The 27,055-nt window shown below is 44.3% G+C and overlaps 1 protein-coding gene across 1 annotated transcript in view; it reads left to right on the plus strand.

Annotated features, from left to right (window-relative positions):
• The window catches only part of LOC310792244 (NACHT, LRR and PYD domains-containing protein 3-like), a gene marked incomplete at its 5' end in the record, with an annotated part of 133,906 nt that overhangs the window by 55,326 nt on the left and 51,525 nt on the right, over nucleotides 1–27,055 (plus strand). The window contains 4 exons of the mRNA XM_083653971.1: nucleotides 4,576–4,686; nucleotides 8,579–8,694; nucleotides 9,022–10,337; nucleotides 11,281–11,475. Of these exons, the coding sequence (XP_083510097.1) occupies nucleotides 4,576–4,686; nucleotides 8,579–8,694; nucleotides 9,022–10,337; nucleotides 11,281–11,475 (1,738 nt within the window). The remainder of the gene's footprint in view (nucleotides 1–4,575; nucleotides 4,687–8,578; nucleotides 8,695–9,021; nucleotides 10,338–11,280; nucleotides 11,476–27,055) is intronic.

Consider the following 27,055-nt stretch of genomic DNA (forward strand, 5'->3'; position numbering starts at 1 on the left):
ATTAAAGCCTTCTCCACAAGGACACAGATCCTTCTGTGTACCACAAGTAGATAGACACATTTATCACGTGGTGTGACACCAATCACTTAATTTTAAACACCACCAAAACACAGGAAATAGTCTTTAACCCAAGGCAAATAACTGACGAGCCAGTGGTCATCAAAAAACAGGTAATAACTCAAGTGTCCTCATATAAATATGTAGGTGTACACATAGATCATCTTCTCTGCTGGAAAACACACATTGATAAACTGTGCAGCAAACTGCAGCAGAGGCGTTACTTTTTAAGACGGCTGAGGTTGTATGGAGTGAGCAGCCAGATCATGCTGCTGTTCTACCGGGTGACTCTAGAAAACGTGATCACGGTCACTCATTAACTCAAATCAACTCTCAATAACTGTCAAACTAGCTGAATGATGAACAGTTTGACAGTTATTGAGAGTTGATTTGAGTTAATGAGTTATTAATTTGAGTTAGTGTGGACCAGTGATGTCACTGGTCCACACTTTAACACTCAATAACTGTCAAATTAAATGACAGACTTCAAAACAGTTTACAGTTTTCTGATATACTACTGATGTTCTATTGATACAAAGCTGGTTGAAAATGGACGGAGTGTTCCTTTAATGCAAAACTTTAGAGCCTCCATGTTGTCACTGTAAAGGTCCTTGTTATGTGTTATCTGTTTTTGGTCTTGTATGAAGCCCTACTCACTACCATGTCAAATGCTTCTACCCTATGTTATGTGATTATTGTTTAATTGTTTTATACGAAGCAACGGTGTACCTTGCCCATGATGAATTTCCCCCCAGGGACAAATAAAGTATATCTAACTAACTAACTAACTAACTGCAGCAGAATACATTCTGAAGTCTTTCGGACAATTGGCTGGGTTTCCCAAAAGCTTCTTAGCGCTAATAAGCTAATTTAACCCTTCTTAAGGCCCCCTTAAGAAGCAAACGCGTTTCCCAATTGCTTCTTTACGAAGGCATGCGTTTCCCAAAAGCTTCTTAGCGCTAAGAAGCTTCTTTGACCCTTCTTAAGACTCCCGTAAGAAGCCAACGAAGCCAACGCGTTTACCGATTGCTTCTTAGCCTAAAATTATCTTCCGTTAAGAAGGCTGCGTTTCCCAAAAGCTTCTTAGCGCTAAGATGATCTTTCGTTAAGAAGGTTTTGTAAGAAGGGTCTGGGGCATTCTTAACACCTTCTTAACTCATTCACCGCCAGTTTAGGACTGCCAATATTTAGCACAGGCCAAAGATTTTCATAATTGTTGGTCATCTTTCAAGACCCACAGTAAATTATCTATTAGCACCAGAGTGATTTGCAATACCTCAAAATGAAGATGTACGTCTCTGGGTTCACCAGGGGAAAAAAAGTGAGCTTTTAGCATGTTCTGTACTCTACTTATAGCCATTTATATACACCCTGTTTTCCCCCAAAATGTCTCTCTGAGAAAAGAAATTGCAGAAAATGGCATTTATGTATTTATGCACACAATCTCATGCAGAACTCGCTCTCAATTCTTTTATTTTGAACTGTATTGACATCAGACATGTAAATATTATTTGTTAGGACACAAATGACAAAAAAAAAAAATATATATATATATATATACACATGAAGTGCTTTTTTTTTACATTCAACAATACAGTTTACTCGGTGTGAGTGAGTGTGCAGACAGACAGACAGACAGACAGACAGACAGACAGACAGACCGACAGACAGACAGACAGACAGACAGACACACACACACACACACACACACACACACACACACACACACGATCCCCCTTTTAGATTTCTAACCCCACATAGGATAAGCAATAACCACGCCCTGTGGCGCTGGGATTGGCCAGGAGCAACACTGGAGGGCACGCAGCCCAGCGATTACATGAACCAACTGAATAGCTCTTGAGAAAGGACAGCGGGCTGCTCTGACTCCCGCTTCTGCCTTGTGCCTTGCTGTTGTGTGTTTATTTTGCACCCGTCCTCGTCCATGTCTCCCTGTCATATCTTCCCTGCTATCTGATCGTTCCCGTTTTCCCCTCGGCTATTCAACACGTCCTCACCGCCCTCGCAAACTGATCGATCATTTCCTCATTCCTCCGATGATCAAACACATCTCTTGATTACTTTCTCCCGGCTGGCACAGAGGAAGTCGACTCCAGCTCGTGCAGCGCGCCGAGGCGCGTTTCAATGGCGTTTCTCCTGTCTGCACAAGGAAGCGTTACCAGTTTTCTGCTTTTCCTCCTGCTCAATTTCAAAACAACAGCTGCGGTATGTGTTTGTTCACGTGTTGTCTTAGATGATAGGGACCTGATACCATGTGACAGGCTGGGGAAGTGTTTAAACTACGCCCTGCAGTAATAAAAACAAAAACACGTCAAACACGTCATTGGCGGGGAGGGCTATTTCTGATAACACGTCAAAGACGTCATTGGCGGTGAATGAGTTAATGATGAAACACTGGCACAGTGGTTCCCAACCTTTTCCAACTCAGGGCCCACTTTTATGTCTCAAAAATGTTCGCGGCCCACCTCCGACCCCATAAATACAAAGACCATATAATGCGTTCTCAGAGCACTTTTTTATTGAAAATTGAACATAAAGGACTGAACTGAATACAGGAGAAACATGTTGGAAGCTCCACAGTCACTAACACAGCACCTGTAACATGTTGCAACACCTTCAGTATTACAGTTTTCAAGGAGCTGTCCACACACACACACACACACACACATACACACACACACGCACACACACACACACACACACACACAGACACACACACACACACACACACACACACACACACACACACACACACACACACCAATCATTCAAGGAGCTGTCCATCAGCACCACACAGATGTCAGAAATGACAAGCAAGGGGCTGTCTGTAACAGGCTAATTAACAAATGATTAATAAATAACGGTATCCTTCAACAATGGAAAAATGCATTCTCATAACAATTTGACATCCAATATCAGATCCAAACAAAATCCAAATATCAGAAGCCCATTAAATCGATAGGGTTACAAATAAACACAAACCCAATATAAAGATGATGTAAAGATTAAACTTCAATTCAAGCAAAAGCAATAACATCAAAGAAACAAAAATCATACTTTTTCAAGTATGATTTTTCAAAATCTTTCAAAAAAAAATTGAAAAAAAATTTTTTTTTGATTTTTTTTTTTCAAAAATCATACTTTTTTGGAAATTATTTGGCGGCCCACTTGCAATACCTTCGCGGCCCACCAGGGGGCCGCGGCCCACAGGTTGGGAATCACTGCACTGGCAGATCCAGCCGCGTCAGGCAAAAGGAGATACTTGTGTCCACTGTTCCTCTTGTGTTTTTCCTTTTTTCCTTTCTTTCATGGTGTTAGTGTTTAAAATTGGGGAACACTTGAAAATCTCCCCTGTATGTATGGTTACTTGTGTTTTAAATGTTTTACCGTAGGCTATATTCCTCTAATCAGAATGGATTCCTTTTATAATAAGAATGTTGTGGATTTATATAGCACCTTTCACAGAACCCAAGGTCGCTTAAATTCTGTAGTGTTTCTCGCAATTTTGTTGTATGCTGCTGTGTATATAAAGCAATTTGAACTGCAGTCCATGTCTGAGATGAATAATGTTTAATAGAAGAAGTTCTTGTTTAACATGACCACGATTAGGTTATTCTACAACAGTGTTTCTCAACCACTGGGTCGTGGCCCACTGGTGGGCTCAGAGTGCCATCTAGTGGGCCGCAGAGGACCTCTCACATCGAGATGGTGGACAGCTCCAGTTAAGATGCTTCCTAAGAGCCTTTTTTTTTTCTCTCTCTCTCTTCTGTTAAGAAGGCGTTTGGGAAACACTTCTTTGGAGCCTTCTTAACTCCTTAAGAAGCTTCTTAACTCTTAAGAAGCTTCTTTGTTGGGAAACTCAGCCAAATTATCTTTAGTCAATTGCTTCAAAACCCATTTGGACTATTGCATGATTATGTTAGTTTGCCCAACTATTTTGGTCCCTTAAAATGTATTGTAATTCCTAACACTGTTCACCTGATTTGGATGTAAATACCTCAGAATTAAAGCTGCAAGTCTGCAGTTAAAGCACATATTGATTGTTTCATTTCAAGTCCATTGTGGTGGTGTACAGAGCCAAAATGATGAAGATTGTGTCCAATGTCCAATATGGACCTAACTATATATATATTCTATGCATCAAGGAGTGTGTGTGTGTGTGTGTGTGTGTGTGTGTGTGTGTGTGTGTGTGTGTGTGTGTGTGTTGTGTGTGTGTGTGTGTGTGTGTGTGTGTGTGTGTGTGTGTGTGTGTGTGTGTGTGTGTGTGTGTTGTGTGTGTGTGTGTGTGTGTGTGTGTGTGTGTGTGTGTGTGTACATACATACATACAGTACATACATACATACAGTACATACATACATACCATTTTAGTATCCAAGAATACCCTTTCACTTGATATCAATATCCAGACAATCAAACTGGAATTGGGTCAAGCTTTTAACTACATACATAGAATACTATGTCCATGTGTAAACAGACTTGTTGCTGTTATTTGTCTGTAGAGTCTGATGGAGAAGGCAAACGGAGGACAGGGAGAATAGTCACCATCTTCATTGTCGCGACCATGTTGCTGCTCGTCATAATGCCCATTGCCAAACGCATACACACAACAGGTAGGAGCCATCAGATACTATATTTATTTACAATTAATTACTGTCTAATTGATGTTATTAATATGATTATGTCATCAAACTGATTTGTGTCTAGTTTATTTGGGGTTAGAGTTAGTTGCCTTATGGCACCATGATAGAGCTCAACAGTCACGTGACTGTTTCGTGATGTCACGGTTCTGGAAGAGAATTTCCCCATTCATATTCTGCATTGAGATTTTGATTATTAACCGTATTCTCATAACCACCCAAGGTAGTAGACCTACCATGGGCAAGCTAGTGGTGAAACAATGTTATATCTTCCTGTAGAAGCCACAAATCTGTATATCATCCTTATTTATTTTAAAACATTTGTTATTCGATTTCATGGAGAAGTACTACACTACCCACAATGCCCTGAAATATGTTGGGGATGCAATTCTCGGCCGGGATGCGGAAAGGTTCATGGCACGTGTCGCAAGTGCAAATTAGAGCCGTGCCAAAATCATCTGCGCCCCAAAATGCCTGCGCAATCGAGATTTGGGTGTTCTTAACTACCAGAATTATTCACAGGCGTGGCCAGGCAAGGCTGGGCATTACGTCAATCAAAACCAATCAGATTCCCGTCTTGCAATGGCTGTTTGCGCGAGGCAAGCAATATGCTGTAATTCTCTCCATGCGTAATCGAGTATACTCACTCGTGCGAGGACAGAGGGAGCTTATTGACAGATCGTCTGTGGTGCCAACGACCCTTCGGGTTATGATATTTGCGCCTAAGAGGTCCTTTTCAAAGCTCTTAGCGCAAAGTAATTGCGCGCTGCTGACGATAGGGTAATGCCATCAATCCCACATTTTAGTGCTGAAACGCCTGCTTTTTACAATTATCACAGGCATGCGCTTGTGTCTGCCCCCAATTTACATTGTGCACGGCGGTAAACGAGCGCAAATGCTAAATTAGCGCTTTTGGGAAGATAGAGCCCATTATGTTAACCAGTTCGAGTCACCCTCTTTCCACGCCGGGACCCGTTTTGAAATCCGTTACCCGGTTCATTCACTAATATGCACGGAAATGCGTGTATCTACGATAACATTAGCCATTGAGCTAATAGTCTAATAGATTACCACAGGGATAATGTATTTTTGTAGGATTAACCAGAAATGATGTTGGTTCTTAGGGGGGGAAACTATGGGATTTTAGAATGGGGATTTCAGTTAAATGCATGAAATAAGGTCTGTGGTTCACAAAAGTTTATTGGAGAGGTAATTTGTGTTCAGCAGGATAATCTTCACCAACGAGGACCACCTGTATAATATATAAATTTGGTGCTTTTGTCAGACGTGTCCACATCTAGCTCAAATCTGGCGCTAAGCCGCCTGACTAGTATGGCTTCATACATGTTTTTTGAAAATCGTGTTTAAAAACACATTTGTGCTTCATAAAAGTGGTCCATGTTTGTGAAGATTATCCTGCTGAACACAAATTACCACTCCCATAAACTTTTTTTTAACCACAGACCTTATTTCATGCATTTAACCGAAATCCCCATTCTAAAACCCCATAGCTTTTTCCCCTGACGAACCAAAGTGCTACTTCCGGACTCATTCCTGCGGTACTCTATGGCGAACGCACTGACTGCTGGTCCAGCCCACTGCCGCACAGAGTTCTCTACCATTGGCTGAAACGCTCTGTTGCTCAATCATCTGATTGGCCGTAAATGCCGGAATGGATTATGGGATGAGTAGTTTCTTCACTCGTAAGATATAATATGTACACAGTCTTGTACGCAGCACTGTTTTTCCATTGTACAATGTTTTTTAAACGCAAATTAATCAAATATTTTATGGTCATGATTCTCTGGAAGGTCGGTTGGCTTGGTTCCTGGCTTAAAACTCTTTAGATAAAGTATTTATTGAAACATGATTGAGAAAAATGAACGGAACCCGAGGTGACGTCACAATGCCACGTTACCCCATCTGCGATTTGAACCCAGGTCTCCCATGTGGAAACGTGATATTTTACCACTGTGCTAATCATTCACTGATATTAACAATGACACGTTGAACTATATGAGTCGGAACAGTTTAACGAAAGAAACGTAATTCATTTCACTCAAACCTTAATCCCGAAGAATGTTTCCCTCACATTTTGCAAGTGTATAGCGTGATGAGGACATGTAAAGAGGGAGAGGGAAGCAGATCTCAAAAGCACGTAGCATTGGATTAGTAAACCTAACTAACTTCACCGCGGTGCAAAATCCCTCTTCGCGGCTGTAGCTCAGGAGGTAGAGCAGGTTGTCCACTAATCGCTTTGGATAAAAGAGGTCAGTGGTTCGATTCCCGGCTCCTCCATTCTGCATGTCGAAGTGTCCTTGGGCAAGACACTGAACCCCAAATTGCTCCCGTTGGTGTGCCAGCACCCTGCATGGTAACCTGCCGCCATCGGTGTGTGAATGGGTGAATGTACCTACTGCCTGTAAATCGCTTTGGATAAAAGCGCTATATAAATGCAGGCCGTTTACCATTCTACCATTTCAAATTCAGCGTTTGTTTTGGTTGATGACAACTAGAGAGAGAGGAACGGAGCGGAGGGGAGAGGGGGAGAAAGAGAGAGGCAGCGCTGCGCTGCTCTCAAACGCTTCAGAGCGCTTTAGTGAGCGCTATAATCCATCCACCTGACAGGTGTCAGGGTTTTTTAAGGCCCGAACCAACCCAACCCGTTAAGAAAGCCAGTCCGCCCCGCCTGCCCTGTTAAAATATGCGTTAATGCTGAACCGAAACCCAACCCGGTGGCCCGCCGCAAATGGCCAATTTAATGTAACGGTAATATGTCTCAGCACTTAGGATGAGGGCAGCGCTCTCCAAGGTGTCCAAAATCGGTTTCTCTCTCTCACACACATATCTTACTTCTTCACACCTCAAAGGTGAACGATAAGTCTGACGTTTAGGGCTATACGGTCTTTGAATATGAACGTCTCTGTCTTTCTCTCTCTCTCTGTCTCTCTCTCACACACACACACACACACACACACACACACACACACACACACACACATGAGACAGTCTGCTCTGGATGAGCGCAGATGCACAGCTGTTCATTCATGTCATTATGGAGTTATTTATACGTCGTTGTCATTACAAACTTTTTTCAATTAGCCCAATCCAAAAGTAGGACTACAGAACAGTCCTTATTCTTTACAATATCTTTTAATTTTGTAAATACATCTTCACCGCTCTCAGTTGATACGGTCACATTGCAGTAAAGTTAAAAAAAAACATCACAGTCCATTAACACATAAATCTGAGGGGGAATTTGCACATACCACATTTCTTTACTGTCAGGCTTTGCCTTTGCCCCGTGCCTAATGCTAAAAAAATCCAGCATGTCTTTTTCAGACTGGCAGCCGTGTGTGTGTGTGTGTGTGTGTGTGTGTGTGTGTGTGTGTGTGTGTGTGTGTGTGTGTGTGTGTGTGTGTGTGTGTGTGTGTGTGTGTGTGTGTGTGAGAGAGACAGAGAAGGAGACAGTGGCCACGTCTTTAATAAAGCGTTAGTCTGCTTGTTTTTCTGCTCTAAGTTATTTAATGATGCTGCTTTGTCACTTTCGGAACCGCCCCGCCCGCAATATTTTCCTAATTTGCCAACCCAGATCACCCGCGAGGTGGGCCAACCCGTGCATCACTACAAGATGCTGATTAAACAGCATGATTATTGGGCTTGTCAGCTCTGAAATTCCTAGTTGAGCAATAAATGATTCTAACAGCTACCTTATACCTTACACCCAGTCAGGACCTGCTTGTCCACCTACCAGTAATGAGCTGAATAGAGTCCATGGAGTTGGGATTATGTCAATTATCAGGGAAATGTTTGTATTACTCTTTACTCACCTCTAATTTATTTCATCTGTGGTCTGTTCATTCAGAAACTCTTTCTGCATGTCAACACAAATCCATTCTGAAGGAGAAGTGTCAGTATGTGTTTGAGGGGCTTGAAGGAAACTCATCACTGAAGGAGTTCTACACAGTGCTTTACCTCACAGTGGGATGGAGTCAAGAGGTCAATTCTAAACATGAGGTCAGACAGATTGAAGCATTTTCCAGAAACCAGGGATCAGAAACAACAATCAGATGTGAAGACATCTTTAAACCTTTACCTGGAAGACATAAGCCAACCAAAACATTGATGACAATGGGAGTGGCTGGCATTGGGAAAACAGTCTTAACACAGAAGTTCACTCTGGACTGGGCTGAAGACAAAGCCAACCACCATATACAGTTCATATTTCCATTACCTTTCCGAGAGCTGAATCTGCTGAAAGAGGAAAAGTTCAGCTTGGTGGAACTTATTCATCGCTTCTTTCCTAAGATCAAAGAAGCAGGAATCTGCAGGTTTGACAAGTTCCAGGTTGTGTTCATCTTTGACGGTCTGGATGAGTGTCTACTTCCTCTAAACTTCAAGAAAAATGAAGTCCTGACTGATGTTACAAAGACGACCTCAGTGGACATGCTGCTGACAAACCTCATCAAGAGGAATCTGCTTCCCGCTGCTCAATGCTGGATAACCACACAACCTGCAGCAGCCAATTGGATCCCTCCTGACTATGTTGACGTAGTGACAGAGGTGAGAGGCTTCACAGATGAGCAAAAGGAGGAGTACTTCAGTCAGAAATTCAGAGGTCAGGAGAAGGCCAGCATGATCATCTCCCACATCAAGGCTTCACAAAGCCTCTTCATCATGTGCTACATCCCAGTCTTCTGCTGGATCACTGCTACGCTTCTGGAGCTTCTGTTCAAAACCAATGAGAATGCAAAGATGCCCAAGACCCTGACTGGGATGTACATCTCCTTTCTGTTGGTTCAGTCCAAGCAGGCGAACGACAAGTATAAGAGAACTGAAGAAGAGACCAGGGAGATGATGCTCTCTCTGGCAAAACTGGCTTTTGAGCAGCTGAATAAAGACAAGCTGATCTTCTATGAAGCAGACCTGAAAGAGTGTGACATTGATATGAAGGCAGCCTCATTGTATTCAGGAGTGTTCACACAGATCTTTAAAGAGGAGTGTGGGCTGTACCAGGACAAGGTCTTCTGCTTTGTCCATCTGAGCCTTCAGGAGTTTCTGGCTGCTGTCTACATGTTCCACTGTCACACAAACACGGATGAGAAGGTACTGGACACATTCCTGGGAAAAGGTTTGGGTAGATCTGAAGACAGTGACCAATCCCTGGATGTCTTCCTGAAGAGGGCCATGGACGAATCCCTGAAGTTTGAAAATGGCCACCTGGACCTCTTTGTCCGCTTCCTCCATGGCCTCTCAGTGGAGTCCAGCCAGATACTCTCACCAGGCCTGCTGGGTCAGACAGAGAGCAGATCAGAAAGCATTGAGAGAGCCATCAACCACCTGAAGAAGATGGCCATGTCCAATACCTCTCCTGCCAGACGCATCAACATCTTCCACTGTTTGGTGGAGATAAACGACAAGTCAGTGCATGAGCAGATCCTACAGTTCCTGGAGTCAGAGAACAGATCAGTGGATGAACTCTCTGAGACCCACTGCTCAGATCTGGGCTACATGCTAGAGATGTCAGAGGAGGTTCTGGATGTGTTGGACCTGGAGGCCTACAACATATCACAGGAGGGACGACTGAGGCTGATCCCAGCTGTGAGGAACTGCAAGAAGGCTCGGTTAGTCCTGATATGAATAACAACAGAACAGTGTTGAGTGATCTTTATACTAGGGTTATTTCTAACTTTGATACCGATACCAGGGAAAATATTATATTCAATACAGGGGGGGGGGGGGGGGGGTGACAAAATAAACAATGGACAGACAGATGGATGCTTCTCCATAATCTAAGACAGATGAAACAGAGTACCCCTGCTCTTGGCATCAGCCTATCACAACACAGCAGATTACCCCTGCTCTACTCATCAGCCTATCACAACTATTTTAGCTTGTTGAAGTAACAGAAAGGAAGGGGAGAATCCATAGTATGTTTGATTTTTCATTAAGATAAAGCACTGCTGGTATCGATAATGTTGCAAATGAGTATTGTATGTTTCAAATTTGTAGAGGATACTATTGACAACCTTACTTTATACCTGACACCATCAGAATTATAGTAAAGATCTATAGTTCCTCAATCATACAAACTACACAGCAGTGGTACAGCAGTGTTGGGTGTAATATAATGTGTCACTGTAATCACATTACTTTTTTACTGTAACAGAGTAAAGTCATTACTGTCCCAGGTTCAGTTTCACATTCCAGTTACCGATCTAACAGATAGTTTGTTTCTTGAGTTTCATTCTTTAGTCTCTCGGTCAACCCTTTATTGGTGTAATATCTATGAAAGATCCCCATTGTCTTCTCCTGCCTTCAGCTCAGGTCAGAAATATCAGAATACTAAACCATAAAAATAACTAAACCTAAACAAAATCTGTGTCTAAAAGGTGTCAGGCGGTTGTTTCAAAAATTGTAGTTATCATTAGTAGTAGTAATAGGAGTAGTAGTATGCTGTATAAGTTTGCTTGGTAGTCTCAGTTTGTAACTTTGAACTCAGAGACTTCAGGTCTGAAGTCCTGTTCTCAGCTTTGAATTCCAACTCCTCCTTTATTCTTTATTCAGATTGAGGGGCAACAACTTGTCAGAGACTGACTGTAAAATCCTGGCCTCAGCCCTGAAGTCCAACCCCTCCCATCTGACAGAGCTGGACCTGAGTCACAGCAACCTGATTCTGGATTCAAAAGGGAAGCTGCATTCTGGAGTGAAGGTGCTGTCTGAGGGACTGGAGAGTCCACACTGCAAACTGGAGACTCTCAGGTCAGACACCATCTATTTATCTATATATAAATTGGGCAATGTGGGCAATGTCTCTTCTCTGTTCTCTGTTTCAAGATTCAATATTTATTGCCATGTCAACAAGTTGATTGGGATTTGTCTTAGTGAGCTCACATACAAAGATAAACACATACAGTCACATAATGCATTCACACAATAAGAAACAAGAGTATGATTTGACAATACTGCATCGTAATACATGATTATCTGAATTGTACAGTTAGTGTGTAAGATGTGTAGAAGGTGGACAGCTTCAGGGTATGTGCTGTTCTGAAACCTAAAGAGGTTTTTTGCTGGCTGGGACGGGTCCCTTAACATTTTCAGGGCCTTCTTTTTAAGCCGAGCCTTGTATATTTCTGCTAGGGGTCGGAGATTGCGTCTGATGATTTGCCAGCTTTGCCAGACTTGTTAGATCTGCTAGCAGCAGCAATATCACAATCAGATACATTGATTTTGCTATCATGGCTATCAGCACTGTCAAATGAAACAGATTTCTGAACTAATGTGGCGATGGGGATCAGTACAATTTTGTCGATCATCTACACCTGTCTAATTCAATTAGCCAGTCTTGAGCACAATTTAATTTAATTGGCCACTAGCAAGCCACCAATTTTGGCGCCTTAAATGTGGAAGTGATTCTGGACCTGTTAGGGAACGTTCCCGTGCTGTCTTCGCTAGGGATGGGTATCGTTAAGGAATTAACGATACTAGTACTCTTATCGATACTCCTTATCGATCCGGTACTTTAACGGTACTCTTATCGGTACTTTTTGTTATTTTTAAGAGAAAAAACCCAGAAACAAATGGGACTGGTTGTTGTCGGTTCTTTTTGTTATTTTTAAGAGGAGAAAGGGGGGTTTGTACTTGGACCAGCAGTAGAGGGAGGAGGGGTGGGAGTAGAGGGAGGAGGGGTGGGACTCGGAGTGGGACTGGGCTGGTTCATTGTAGCTGCAGGCTCAGCTTTAACAAAAAAAGTTGCAAAATCTTAATGGGTGCGTTTTTATTATTAATGTAAATATCCTAAAATATCCTTCTACCACACTGTGCCAATACAGTACCAACATTCAGCTAGGGAAACTGAAAGCATAATAAAAATAAAACAAGACAGTATCTGTCTGCTGCACTTCCCCCCAAATCACTAAATATCCCCCCCTGCTCTGAAAGTAACATTTCTGAACGACAACTGAGATGATGACCGTCACCTGACGATTTATATCAGACTGGATTTATGATGATTAACACACCCAAACAGTTGGGAAATGTTTTACTACTCTTGTCTTAATCATTACCACATTCACATTATAGTTACCTGATGAGGTAGACTGGGTAACAGCAGCCGTGGCATCATTGACAGGAGATGATGGAGGGCGAGCTAGCTTGTCAAAAACGGTGCATTTCTCCGTTTGAATGTGATGCACTTTAGCCAAGTGTTTAGACAAATTGCTCGTGTTTCTACCTTTACTAGCAAAGGTTTTATTGCACTTGTGACAACGTGAATTGTCACCATCGACTCGAGTGAAGTACAACCACACTTTAGATCACTTCGTTCTTTCAGCCATTCTCAACGTGTGCTCTGCTCAGTTGCATGTCTATTGTCCATCTGCCTGCCTGCCCCTTCCCTGTTCCCTGCATGTGTGGTGTGTGTGCTGTAAGGCACGCCCAGCAGCCCCTCCCCTCTCTCAGTCCTCACTCCACTCCTCTCATCTCGGCTGCAGGCAGCAGCAGCTGTGTGTCTCTCTCGTCTGACGGAGAGCAACGCGGAAAAGATTATCCCTTTTCTCGTTCGGAAATCGCAAAAAACACATCATAAGCCTGTCTTACGGAGTTGGTGAGATAAAATGTGCAAGATAACGTAACGTTTATTTAGCAATTATATAGCCTATAGAGGAAATCTATTTTCTTAATTTCTCCACTCCAGACAGTACCGATAAGAGAACCGTTAACGTGAAAGCTTATTGATCCTCCGGTATCCCGAAATACGGCCCCGGGGCCCGTTTGATACCGGGTCTCGGTACCCATCCCTAGTCTTCGCCGCACACAACTCGGCTGCTATGCGGCCTCGCCCGGAGCTCGGCTGCTATGTGGCCTCGCCCGCAGCTCGGCTGCTATGCGGCCTCACCTGCTCTATTGGCATGCGGAGTGCACAATTGCTGATGAAATCACTGACATCATCAATGATGTCATAAGAATTTCAAAATGTGAAAAATCTTATTTTTTACAAAAGAAATATGAAAACCCACTGATGATGTCACAATGTCTGTGAAATCATCAGTAATGTCATCAGTGACATCATTATTGACCAAAATCATCTTAGGCTAGTGATGTCATAGGTATTGTGACATCATTCTAAGATGGATCCTGATTCCTGCCAATCTTTGACACTAGGCATTTTGCAGTGGTGACTTCTGAGTAAGTATGAAATGTTGATATGAGCTATTAGGGAGGAAGTTACCAATGAATTATAAACAATAACAAATAATATTAATAAACTAATGAATGATAAATATAACGGTCCATCAGATGGAGCAAGGGTAAAGTGAGGATTCCATTTCCAAATGTACATTTCTTGAAAAACTAAAGATGATCAGAAACAATGTTGCTGCCAATCTTTGACATATCCCAAGCCATGATAATCCCCCCCAGGAGAAATCCAGTTTGACTTTATGGGAAGGAAAGAAAATTCACTTTTTGTCTTTTTTCTGTACTTTTTTATTTGTACTGTACTTACTGTACACTGGCATTTGAGGGGTTAAAATTCTAATAGGTATGAAATGTTGGTATGAGGTATTAGGGATGAAGTTACCAATGAATTATAAACAATACAAAATTAAAAAATTAAAATTAATAATCATAAATGAATACATTATTACTGTTAAGGTCCATCAAATGGACCAAGGCGTAAACTTATGGAATTAGTAGGGTACAAAATTAACAGGAGTTTGGAATTATGGATATTGGCTAACATAAGATATCTGTAAAGCTTCACAGCTTAACTCATTGAGTGCCAATGACGACTATAGTCGTCAATTCAAATAGTAACGTAGAGTGCCAATGACGACTAAAGTCGTCAATTGCATTTTTTGACGGTGGGACGTGGATCAAAGCCTGATGCATCTCCTGTAAAAGTATGGGGGATTTTGAAGGTGTAGAAGTTTTTTTACGGACCCATTAGGTGGCGACAGTGCTCTCCGGATTAGAGAAAGAGTAGAAGAAGCCGTGTGGGGAAACGGAAATGCTGTAACGTTAGCTGTGCCTGTGAACAGCAGCCAATCTGTCCCACAATTGAGCCCCTCCGTCTCCGCTGCGATAGCCCCTCCACATGATTTTGCCAGAAAAGGACCGACACCAGCGTCTTTCTGAAAAGCCAAATCATTCTCAGCTGGAAGCGCTGGGAGCCGGCGACAAAAACGGCGGAACGATGTGAAAATAGAGCTGGGTGTAGCGCACTTTGAAACATGCAGAGCAAACGTGCAGCAGAGAGCCACCAGAGACACTCCCACGGAGGAGTTTGCAGTTGAGGGGGGTGGGGCACGCAGGGCACCATACAACACGTACTGACCCAGACAGCAGGCTCGATAGACAGATTGGCAAACAAGCTAGAATACCTGATGCCCAACAACTGTAAATCAAGACCAGCAAGTAGGTGTAGGGTCTGCGCACGCAGGGGCCAGCGCTGCTGGTTGCAGCTAAAAAAAAATCCTTTGTTTTCGCTGTTTTATTGAAGGAAATTATTTTTGAGGTGTCACTACATCAGAAAATATTAGCTGCAGAGTCAGTGATGTGCTTGAAATGCTTCATTTCACAAAAGGCTCATTATCTCAGCTTCTAGTTTGAAACGTCTGTTTTTGGTGAAATCAACCTATCTTCTCCGGCTGATAACTAAAGAACGGAAAATGATATCAATAAAAAAACTTTTTTTTGCTGATGATACAAGAGAGTCTCATCGTTCTTTGGGCGTGTTCGGTGTTTACATAGTAATATCACACAATATTCTGTGGGTCTTGAGTTATCACTGAAAACGCTCTGAAAGGGCTGGCACTGGGAGCATCCGTTCTCCAAAAGTGGCTGGCACTCAATGAGTTAAGTTTGAGAGTTGGCTTCAGAGTAGGCCAGTGCCAAAACTTCTACCTAAGAAAAACAAAAGACAGCCTCTTACAATCCTAACTAACAAAACAGGAGAAAAGGATCCCCCCTTTTCTCCTGTTTTAAAGGCCTAAACATGGTAGTCCGTCAGAGCCTAGCCCCGCCCTCCCCGTATGACGGCGGGTGGAGCGCCGTCCTACGGGGAGGGGGCCCCGTCGGCTGACGGGGGCTGCTCGAAAATGTGACTTCACGGCGACGATACGTGCGTGACGTCAGCTGCAGGAGAGTTGTGATTGGCCGTTGCCCTGGCTTATCGTCGTAAAGTCGCATTTCAAAGCATGATGTTAGATTATAACGAACTAGTTGTGTGGCTTAGCCTTCCCAAATGTTGATGGTCGTTTTTTAGAATTTAATACATAGAATTGGGAACGTTACATTCAATTTCATTCAGACTGCCTGGCACACAATCTCCGCCATTTTCACACGGAGCTTCCACAGGAGGGAGGGGGGGAGGGCGTAGTGGCGTCCGAGCATGTAGGGCTAGCTGGTGCCGGCAGACGGCGAGACGGCTCCAATTCGAGGCGGACGGACGACCATGTTTAGGCCTTAACACAAACGACAGTCTACTCCTACAACTCCAACATAATTACAAGAACACAAAGCAAACAAAAGAGTGTGGCCAGAGAGGAGAGGAGAATGGGAAATGGCTCCTGGCGCACACCAGTGTCTGCTCTCCACTCTCTTTTAAGGGCTGGGCCTCCCCAAAACCAGCCAATCACCCGCTGGCTCCTGACACAATCTATCAAGCACTCACACTCACACAGTCAATCAGGCGGGAAAAGCAACCAATAACAAATATAGTGATAAATAACCCTAAATACGACTACAGTCATAACAACTCACATTCCAGAAGTAACATTATTTACCGCGGCTCTTACCCCAGCCCCTCAGACATTTCAATGCGGGCAGCAGGACTCTAAGCCTAGGCTTTGAAACAGCAGTTCGACAGAGCTGTTAGGCTGTGAGCTACCTTAGTTAGTCACGCACTTTCCATAAAGCCCACCAGCTTTGATATATGTTGGCTGGTTGTTGATGTTTATAACAATATTGTGGCCTCTGGACGAACATTTTGTGGAGGTAGAGGCAGCTGTATACTGTTTCCGGTCTACCGGCTGGAAGGGAGACAAAGATGGTATATTGAAGGCAGGAGCAAGGCTCTTATCCTTTTTGGACAACAGCGCTCCAGCCATGATGTTGCAGTGGAACAAAGTACAAGTTCTTATCAATATATGAGCTTGGACGCAAATGATGATGTGCGTTATTACAGCACTTGTACATTTTCAGAGAACATCAATCAACTCATCTACCTAACTATGTGTTTTCTTCCAATCCCTGTTGTAACCTCAGCCCACAGACGCCGTAGACACGGCTGCTTCAGGTGTAGTAACTCCAGTAATCTCTCCTACCCTAAGCGCACAAACAGTCCTTTTACTATTGCCGGAGGTCTCTGGAACTGTCAGTCGGCTGTTAAGAAAACTGAGACCATCTCGGCTCATGCTCTATCTCAAACCCTCCACTTTCTAGCTCTCACAGAGACCTGGATCATTCCTGAAAACACTGCTACTCCTGCAGCGCTCTCCGCTGCCTATTCATTCTCGCACACTCCTAGAGCCTCTGGCCGTGGCGGAGGCACTGGTATCCTCATCTCTCCCAAATGGACCTACACTGTCACCTCTCTCTCTCATCTGTCTATCTCATCTTTTGAGTCCCATGCAGTTGCCGTATCCCTACCCATCAAGCTCAACATTGTGGTAATCTACCGCCCGCCTGGTCCGCTTGGTCACTTTCTGGACGAGCTGGACACCCTCCTCTCCGTCTTTCCTGAGGATGGTACTCCACTCATCCTTCTGGGAGACTTCAACATCCAGCCAGTAACCTTACAATCTCTGTCTTTCCTTAACTTCTTCTCATCCTTTGACCTTTACCTGTCTCAATCTCCTCCTACTCACAAAGCAGGGAATGTGCTTGACCTGGTCTTCACCAGATCCTGCTCCACCTCTAATCTCATTGTGACTCCTCTTCCTGTATCCGACCACCACTTTATCACCTTCTCCCTTCCCATCCCCCTCCCCTCCTCCCACCCATCTCCCCCTCACTCTACCACCACCCGACGCAACTTAAAAACTCTCTCACCCGACTCCCTCTCTTCTACCGTCCTCCCCTTACTTCCCCCTGCTGAGCAATTTGCTCTCCTGTCCACCGACGAGGCTTCCACCACTCTTCTCTCCTCTCTCTCCTCCGCTCTTGATTCTCTTTGCCCACTCACCACTAAGCCTGCCCGATCTTCTCCCCCTTCTCCTTGGCTGACTGAATCTCTGCGAACTTATCGAACTGAGCTTCGAGCAGCTGAGAGAAAATGGAGAAAATCACATCTCCCTGAAGATCTCTCTTCCTACCACCTTATCCACTCAAACTTCACTGATGCTGTCTCTAAAGCAAAAACCTCCTTCTTCATCTCTGAAATCCAGTCCTCTGCATCCAATCCCAGTAAACTGTTCTCCACCTTCTCCACGCTCCTCAACCCTCCCTCCCCTCCCCCTCCCTCCTCCCTCTCTGCTGATGATTTTGTAACCTTCTTTACTAAAAAGGTGGATGACATCAGCTCCTCCTTCCATCCTCCAGGCACCCTCACTAACACTCCCGACTCCAATCCTGCTCCTCGGCCCCCTGTCCCTGGATTTCCTTCCTTCTCTCCCCTCTCTCCTGATGAAGTGCTTAAACTCATCAGCTCGAACCGAGCCACTTACTGCCCCCTCGATCCTATCCCTTCCTCTCTCCTCCAAACCATCTCACCTAACATATCTCCCTTCCTCACCACCTTCATTAACTCCTCTCTGTCCTCTGGTCTTGTTCCGCCTGCTCTAAAGACTGCAAGAGTCAAGCCTCTGCTTAAGAAACCCTCCCTTGACCCTACTGCTATTCACAACTACAGACCTGTCTCTCTTCTCTCATTCCTTTCCAAAACACTCGAACGAGCAGCGTCCGAACAACTTTCTCTCTATCTCTCCCAAAATGACCTCCTGGACCCTCTGCAGTCCGGTTTCAAGGCCTCTCACTCCACTGAGACAGCTCTTCTTGCTGTCACAGAGGCCCTTCACACTGCTAAGGCCTCATCCCTCTCCTCTGTTCTTGTCCTCCTTGACCTGTCTGCTGCTTTCGATACAGTCAACCACCAAATCCTTCTTTCCACTCTGTCTGACCTCGGCATTTCAGGTTCTGCACTCTCCTGGTTTGCTTCCTACCTCTCGAACCGCTCATACCAGGTCTCATGGAGAGGGTCCCTCTCCAGATCCTGTCCTCTTACCACCGGTGTCCCCCAGGGCTCAGTCCTGGGCCCCTTACTTTTCCTTCTCTATATCAGATCTCTTGCCTATGTGATCTCTTCTCATGGCTTTTCTTATCACTGCTATGCTGATGACACCCAGCTTTTCCTTTCCTTCCCCCCCTCCGACACTCAAATCGAAGCTCGCATCTCTGCATGCCTCAAAGACATTGGCGACTGGATGTCTGCCCACCACCTCAAGCTCAACCTTGGTAAGACAGAGCTACTCTTCCTCCGAGGAAAAGACTGCCCTCTCACAGATCTCTCCATCTCCATTGACAACACCACTGTACTTCCCTCCCAAACAGCTAAGAACCTTGGGGTGGTCCTTGACAACCAGCTGTCTTGCTCTGCCAACATAGCTGCTACAGCACGCTCCTGTAGGTTCTCTCTCTACAACATCCGCAAAATCCGTCCCTTTCTCACAAGAGAAGCGACTCAACTACTGGTCCAGTCTCTTGTCTCCTCCCGCCTGGACTACTGCAACGTGCTCCTGGCCGGCCTACCTGCCACCGACATCCGACCGCTTCAGCTCATTCAGAACGCTGCAGCCCGTCTGGTATTCAACCAACCCAAATTCTCTCACGTCACTCCCCTCTTCCAGGAGCTCCACTGGCTTCCCATCTCGGCCCGCATCAAATTCAAGACACTGGTACTGGCCTACAGGGCAGTACACCAGTCAGCTCCCCTGTACCTGCAATCCATGGTCAGGTTCCAAACCTCTCAGCGCTCCCTTCGCTCCTCCACCAGTGCAGGTCGCCTCGCCCCTCCTTCTCTACGGGGACTCAAAATTCGCTCATCCCGATCTCGACTCTTCTCGTCCCTGGCACCTCAATGGTGGAACGAGCTTCCACCTTCGGTCAGGACTGCTGAATCACTGCCGATCTTTCGGAAAAGACTAAAGACTCACCTTTTCAGGCTCCATCTGGGCCCTTCTTGATCTAACTTCGTTCTCTCTTTCTTTAAAAAAAAAAAAAAAAAAAAAAACTAACCAACCTTGTACCACTAACCTAAACTTGTACCACTGTTCCTTCAGAAGTTGTAGTTGTCATAGACTGTGCTCCATAGTTGATTGCTCTATTGCTGACAGAAAATGTGTTATTGTAAGTCGCTTTGGATAAAAGCGTCTGCCAAATGACGTAATGTAATGTAATGTAATGTGTGTGTGTTACGGCGCTAGCTAGACCCAACATGTTAGTATGTATAGCTTGTCATGTCTACCTCCAGCCTAGCAAGGGTTACGTTAGGTTCAAGTTGGGGTTAATTTAGGATCAAGGTTTTGTTAAATCAGGATTAAGTTCCCCATCCAACTCAAATTGGAATCCTCTGAACTGGGGGGTTATAGTGTTCAGGCTAAGATCTGAACTGGGGTGTTATAGTGTTCAGGCTAAGATCTGAACTGGGGTGTTATAGTGTTCAGGCTAAGATCTGAACTGGGGGGTTATAGTGTTCAAGCTAAGATCTGAACTGGGGTGTTATAGTGTTCAGGCTAACAGACTGGAGTAGAATAGGACAGGGCAGACTAGGCTGTAGATTAGCTCGATTCCTTGTGTTCTAGTTAGTTCCGGTTTCACTAACACAGACCACACCATGGTTTAAACGAAAGATAATTTATTGCAAGTGGGTGTTTGGGTGCGAGAACGTGAATGGCGTCGAGGTGCGGCAGCGTCTCTTCAGGAGGGTGCTGTGGCAGTGACAGGAACCCAGGGGTTAAGACTCAGAGTGGGGGTAGCGTCTTTGGGTGAAGCTCGGTTCTAGAGCGCAGCTCAGCTTCACGGGATGGAGTCCCAGCTCCATGCACCAACCCCCATGGTTCCTGTGATCAGGGGATAGAGATGCAGGATTATGCAGCCCTGACTAGCATGTCTTTAGCTGTTTGTGGGAGGAAACCAGAGTACCCGGAGAAAACCCACCCAGGCACGGGGAGAACATGCAAACTCTGCGCGTGCTGCCCGTAATTAGCATGTATTTTGCTGTTTGTGGGAGGAAACCGGAGTACCCGGGGAAAACCCACGCAGGCATGGGGAGAACGTGCAGACTCCGCCCGTGCTGCCCGTAACGGAGGAAGAAACTTGGGGTTGGGAGGGAGGGTCGTGACGACTGAGGCAAACAGGGGGATCGTGTTATTATGCTACGAGTGATTGAGTTGATAGAACACAGGTGTATGCATCAGTGAAGTGATTGGAGCGCAGGTGAAATGGATTAGCGAGGCGCCGGTGATTACATGGTGTGGTCTTGTGTTCCTGAACCTCAGCTAGCACACTAACTCCATTAATGGCTAGAGTAGTCAGATTGTCTGAACTGCTGCTCATTTGGCCTGGCCACTCTGCTGCTAGTTCCAGTGTGCCGCTACTACCTGGGGCTGGATGATAAATGTCAATTAATTTCTTGCTTATTCATTGGCTCTTTTCACCTGATAAGTAAAATACATAAGCTGATTGCTAAATTTTACTGTCCCCATGCGGTAACTATTCATGACCACATCGCCTAGCCAGAGTATATTCTATCTGTTCTGTTCTGCTCATTCTTCCCCCCCTCTTCTGCTCCCTCCCCACCTCCTCCCTTTCCCTCCTCCCCCCACCCCCCCTCTCCCTCCCCTGCTCCCTCCCCACCTCCTCCCTTTCCCTGCTCTCTCCTCTCCCACATTCCCCTGTTCCCTGTCTTTACTGTCCCTTGTGACTATTCATGACCATATCGCCCAGCCACAGTATATTCTACCTGTTCTGCTCTCTCTCCTCTCTCTCCTTCCCCTGCTCACTCCCCACCCCTCCCTTTCCCTGCTCTCTCCTCCCCCACTTTCCCTGTCCTCACCCCACCTCCTCCCTTGCCCTGCTATCTCCTCCCCCACATCCCCCCGCTCTCCCTCCTCTGCTCCTCCATTTTCCTGATCTCTCCTCCCCCAAATCCCCATGTTCCCTCACCACCTCCTCCATTTATATTCTCTCCCCCCTCACATTCCATCCCCCTTTCTCTCTCTCTCTCTCCCTATCATATGATTGATTGTTCAATCTTGTTGTTATTATTACTACTGTAATTGTTACTGTTGTGTCAGCTATATTTATATATTATCTGTGAAGTCCTCTGAGACATGCTTGTGAATTAGGGACAAATAAAGTTGACTGAAAGTGGAACGTGAAACCTAACTAAACCTTGTGACAGCCGGTCTGCTTTCAGATGGAAAGACTCTATAAGGCCGACACGATCCTCACTGACAACTTCACTTCACTGGATTATGAAACGCTGGATTGTTGAAAGCTTTCAGGGATATTTCATTGTATAGCTATTTGCTTTATTCTTTATTCAGATTGAGTGGCTGCAACTTGTCAGAGGCTTACTTTGAAGTCCTGGGCCGCGTTCCAATACCCATACTTCCATACTATTTAGTAGGCAAAAAAAGAATTAGTATGTCCCAATACATAGTATGTCAGATGCAGTATGCCAAGAGTACCAGGATGTTGTACTACATCAGCTCCTATTTCAGAGTATGCATCAATGCATGCTGCACCAGCCAAACTTCCCCACAATCCTTTGCGCAGCGGAAGTTCTTCTTCTTCTAATGTTTTATGGCGGTTGGCAAACAACGTTTTGTGCATTGCCGCCACCTACTGGAGTTACGTCGTACTGACTGAGCTGCGTGTATAATCCATGCCCACCTCCATGACGCCGTGAACACGTCAATAACTATGATAAAAACACTGACAGAAATATGCACGTTATTATACTGTTAAGAATGAGACTGCATGTAAGTATCATCACATCAGTTTATTAGAAACAACAAAATACATTACAATATAACAGCAATTTGTTTATTTGATTGTCTGTTCCAATTTTGTAAATGCTGAGTCTGAATTTTTTGTATAATGTAGGCCTACTGTTTGTTATTGCCAAACTTTGTTTATTGGAAAAAAAAAAATCAAATGTGGCGCTGCGGACGTCGGCGGAAGTGAGCAAGAGGTCGGAGTTCAGGAAGCTCACGTGACGACAGATGTAGTGTGTCCCAATAGTATGCATTTCGCATGCATGCTACACACTACAATCCATACTTTGTGAGGGCAGCGGCAGTACATACTACAAGAAAGAAGTACAAGTATGGGTATTGGAACGCAGCCCTGGTCTCAGCTCTAAAGTCCAACCCCTCCCATCTGAGAGAGCTGGACCTGAGTGGATGCAGGTTGTCAGAGTCTGACTGTGAAGTCCTGGTCTCAGCTTTGAAGTCCACCCTGTCACATCTGAGAGAGCTGGACCTGAGTAACAACAACTTACAGGATTCAGTGGTCAAGCTGCTCTCTGCTCCACCCTTCAGACTAGAGACTCTCAGGTAAAATCAGTTTACAGTTTTTCTCAGTTGATTTGACACATTTCTCCAAACTAAGGTCTGTTCTCTCAAAACAGGATTCCTGAATCTGCAAAGGTTGCCTTGCAGGTGTACACAAGGATTTGAGTTTTCTTGATCCAGCTTCATATACACAGCAGTGAAGCTCAGTGACTGAGAGAAGATCATCCATGCTCTGATATCTTGTCTAGAGGTCGACCGATTAATCGGCCGGCCGATTAATTGGGGCCGATTATTGGCATTTTTAATTAATCGGCATCGGCCTGCAAAAAAAAAAAAAAAAAAATTTTTTGGTAGGCCAGGCCAGGCCACCGGGCATTTGCCCGACGTGCCCGATTATGCAGTCCGCCACTGAATGTGAGTCTTCTCATGCACCCATGAGCCTACTGTAACGTTACGTTTCCTCAGTCACCACCATCTTCTGCTAACACACTTCTCCCATCAAATGACAGCAAATCTAAACAGTTACATTATTATTATTATTATTATTGTTAATGTATAGAACAGTGCATGAATGAGTTCTCTGACATACTGCTCTCTCGCTATAGCCTACCAGTCACTACTGAAATCTATACCGCATAACCCAATGTATTTTTCTATTTAATAAAAAGAATAATCAAAAACATGTTACTGTACTGGCTAAGATAACATCTTATATTAGATGTAGGCCTACAGTATAATGTTATATTCGATTTTCAATGTGCATGAATGGATAATGGAAATCTAGGCTACTAGATTTCTTTAAAAAAAAATACCAACAGAAGAATATTGCACATTTTTTGGGGGCGCTACCCACACGTTTAGCTGTGTGTTTCTCATTCCACGAATGCACAATCCTTACAAGTTGTACCCCGTTGTAAAGGTGACTAATCAGGCTTTCCAACTATATAAAATACAATACCAATTGGTATTATTAAAGGGGAGAAATAATCGAGCAAAATAACGTTTCCAAACTTTTTTTGAGGAGTTTATTTTAATCGTATTTTATCGAATGAAAAAAATAATAATAATCGGCATTATATATCGGCCATCGGCCGCCCTGCTCTCTAAAGATCGGCATCGGCATCGGCCATTGAAAAAGCAATATCGGTCGACCTCTAATCTTGTCATTAGATTACCACACCTTTCTCTCAGCCATAATTCACTGTCACATCTCCAGCTGCTTCAGAATAGAGCAGCTACATATTAACCAGTGGGAATGTGACATCATCATCTCCAAAACCTGTCCTCTGTAGGGTTTAATAATTTCCCCAAAAATGGGGCATAGCGGGAAACAGGAAATGAAGCCCTATTTCCCGGGAATCCAAGGAAATTTTCTTTTTCTTTTTTGTGTGTGCATAAACCTATGGGTTCCCAACCTGATGCTGTAATATTTCTGATATCCATAATAAAATAAAATCGTAATGCATTTGCTGGCATTAATAATTATTAAAGGCCGGCTTTACCGTGGGGAATATGAATATATATTAAATCTCACGCCCCTAAGGTTTTCGAATCCGTTGAAATTTTTGAAATTGGTTGTTTCCCGCCAGAGATATCACCAGAAATCCACTCTGTGTGGAGGGGGGGGGGGTGGTGGAGGGGAGAGGCGGGTGCGGGGACCCGAAATACTACATTTCCCACAATGCACTGGGCTCGCGTGGCCTTCGTTTACATGCCCACCCCTCAGGCATTTGGCTGATATCAAACTCCAGTAGGTGGTGGTAATGCACATATATGTTTGCCAACCGCCATAAAACTCAAAGAAGAAGAAGAAGGCTTCGACAATAAAACAAGAGAACAAGAAAAAATCGAAAATAAATCGAAAATAAAATTGCACCAAATTGCACCAAATTTAAACCGATGTATATATGTCGGGAGATGTCTTCATAAAAAAAAATTCATGCATTTTAAGGCATTTTCGTAGGAGTTACGCGCATCTGATGTTGTAACTATTTTCTGTAAAAATGGGTACATTGCTCAGCGTTGATTTCCTTACTTCAACTCACCTACTACTAGATGTAAAATTTGACGAGCTTTCCAATGCCGCCAGTCCCGTGTCTTTTGGTGCTTCCGTTCCAGAGATATGGGGCCCTATCGTTGCATCGGCGCAGTTTCTAGGCCGAGCGGCAGGCGCAGATCAAAGCAGTGGGCGTGGACAGGCGCACTTGATATCGTCGTGCTGGCGCTAGATGCAGCCCAAAGCATTACAACCACGCCTTTTAGGCGTAAAATTATGCACTGTCATGCTCATTGGATAAGTGCAATAAACGAATGGCACGCTTGCCTTTTTAGCTCCAATTCCACTGGTCCCGCAAAACCAGAGAAACCCAAGCCTCTGATCCCCCCCCCCCCACCTCCCTTCATCCCGTCTGTCTCCATATATCGGCTATTATTCCATATTATGATGCTTCTCAAACCAATCTAACTGCAGTTTAAATACTGCAAGCATGTAAATACGCTACACTATAGCAATATCAAAGTGAAAATAATGTTCTATGCATCAGCTAGAAAAATATAGCCTATTAGATTGGTGAAAGTTTGTCCAGAAAGATATCATTTTCTCTCGCCTGCTGCAGGAAGGATGATGCACATAAATATAGCCTACATTATGTCAAGTCATTGCATAAATGTGTTTTTATTGTAAAACTAAATGTGAAATAGGGCCAAGTTATTGGAGGGACATCACAGTATAGCAGATGCCATTAGAAGCGCGTTCCGAAGCGCGTTCCGCTGTTACTTCTCTAAATCACGTTAACTCGACAAGGGGTATATATAGGCCCAGGAGGACATATATGTTTCACATAGGGTGGTGTTTTCATTTCGATGTTTTATTTGGTCCAATATTGAAATGTTGACAATGGCAGGCTGTGTTACCATTACACATTAATTTAGAACTACCTTTTATATCTATTTTGGCTCATTTGGTTGCTATTTAGTAGCGAAATGGAGAAACACAATGCATGCTGGGAACTCAGAGAGAGAGAGAGAGAAGGGTGACAGAGAAGAGGCAGTGAAGGCACAGAATAGGCCTGCTTTTCAAAAGCGCAAAGCGCTAAATGTACGCCAGGTCCCAAGATATCACTAGGCTGGTATTTAGCGCCGACACGCCCACTTTGGGACTGCGCCACGCCCATTCGGCCTAAAGCGCATTTGGCAGCCTAAAGCCTATTGCTATCTTGCGGAAACAGGCGCAAGGCACGTTTTTTTGCGGTTAAGGCCCGTAATAGCGCCGATGGCCTGTGGGAGAATAGAGCCCATGGTCTCTTGGCAAGGAGCTATGGAAAGCTAACCTAGCTACAGTATGCTATGCGGTTGAACAAGATGGCTGCCTTTTGCTTTTCGTCGAGAGCTCTGAAGGGGCGTGGAGGACCTCTAGAGGCGGGACCATGGCTCACAAGACTTGTAGTTCATAGGCGCTCAAGTTCCGCAAGCGGGGAGGGAAGCCGGGTGACGCGTAACGCGTCATCCGGCTTCCCTAAAAATGTGAGAGATGCCTGATAACTCAGGCAGTGAAGCTCCAATTTCAAAAATTTCAACGGATTCTAAAACCTTAGGGGCGTGAGATTTAATATATATTCATATTCCCCACGGTAAAGCCGTCCTTTAAAGAAAAATAACGCCATTTATGTTGAAATTAAGATCATAAAAACTTCATATGAAATGTCACGTTCATTGCCTATGATCTGCCTGCTGATAACAGCCTCATGGAAATTATATTTGACAATAAATAAACAAAATTCGTAAAGCACTTTATTTGGGAAGTGATATTGGACAATAAACAA

This window comes from Poromitra crassiceps (assembly GCF_964638095.1).
Source record: "Poromitra crassiceps genome assembly, chromosome: 17".
Classification (NCBI taxonomy): Eukaryota; Metazoa; Chordata; class Actinopteri; order Beryciformes; family Melamphaidae; genus Poromitra; species Poromitra crassiceps.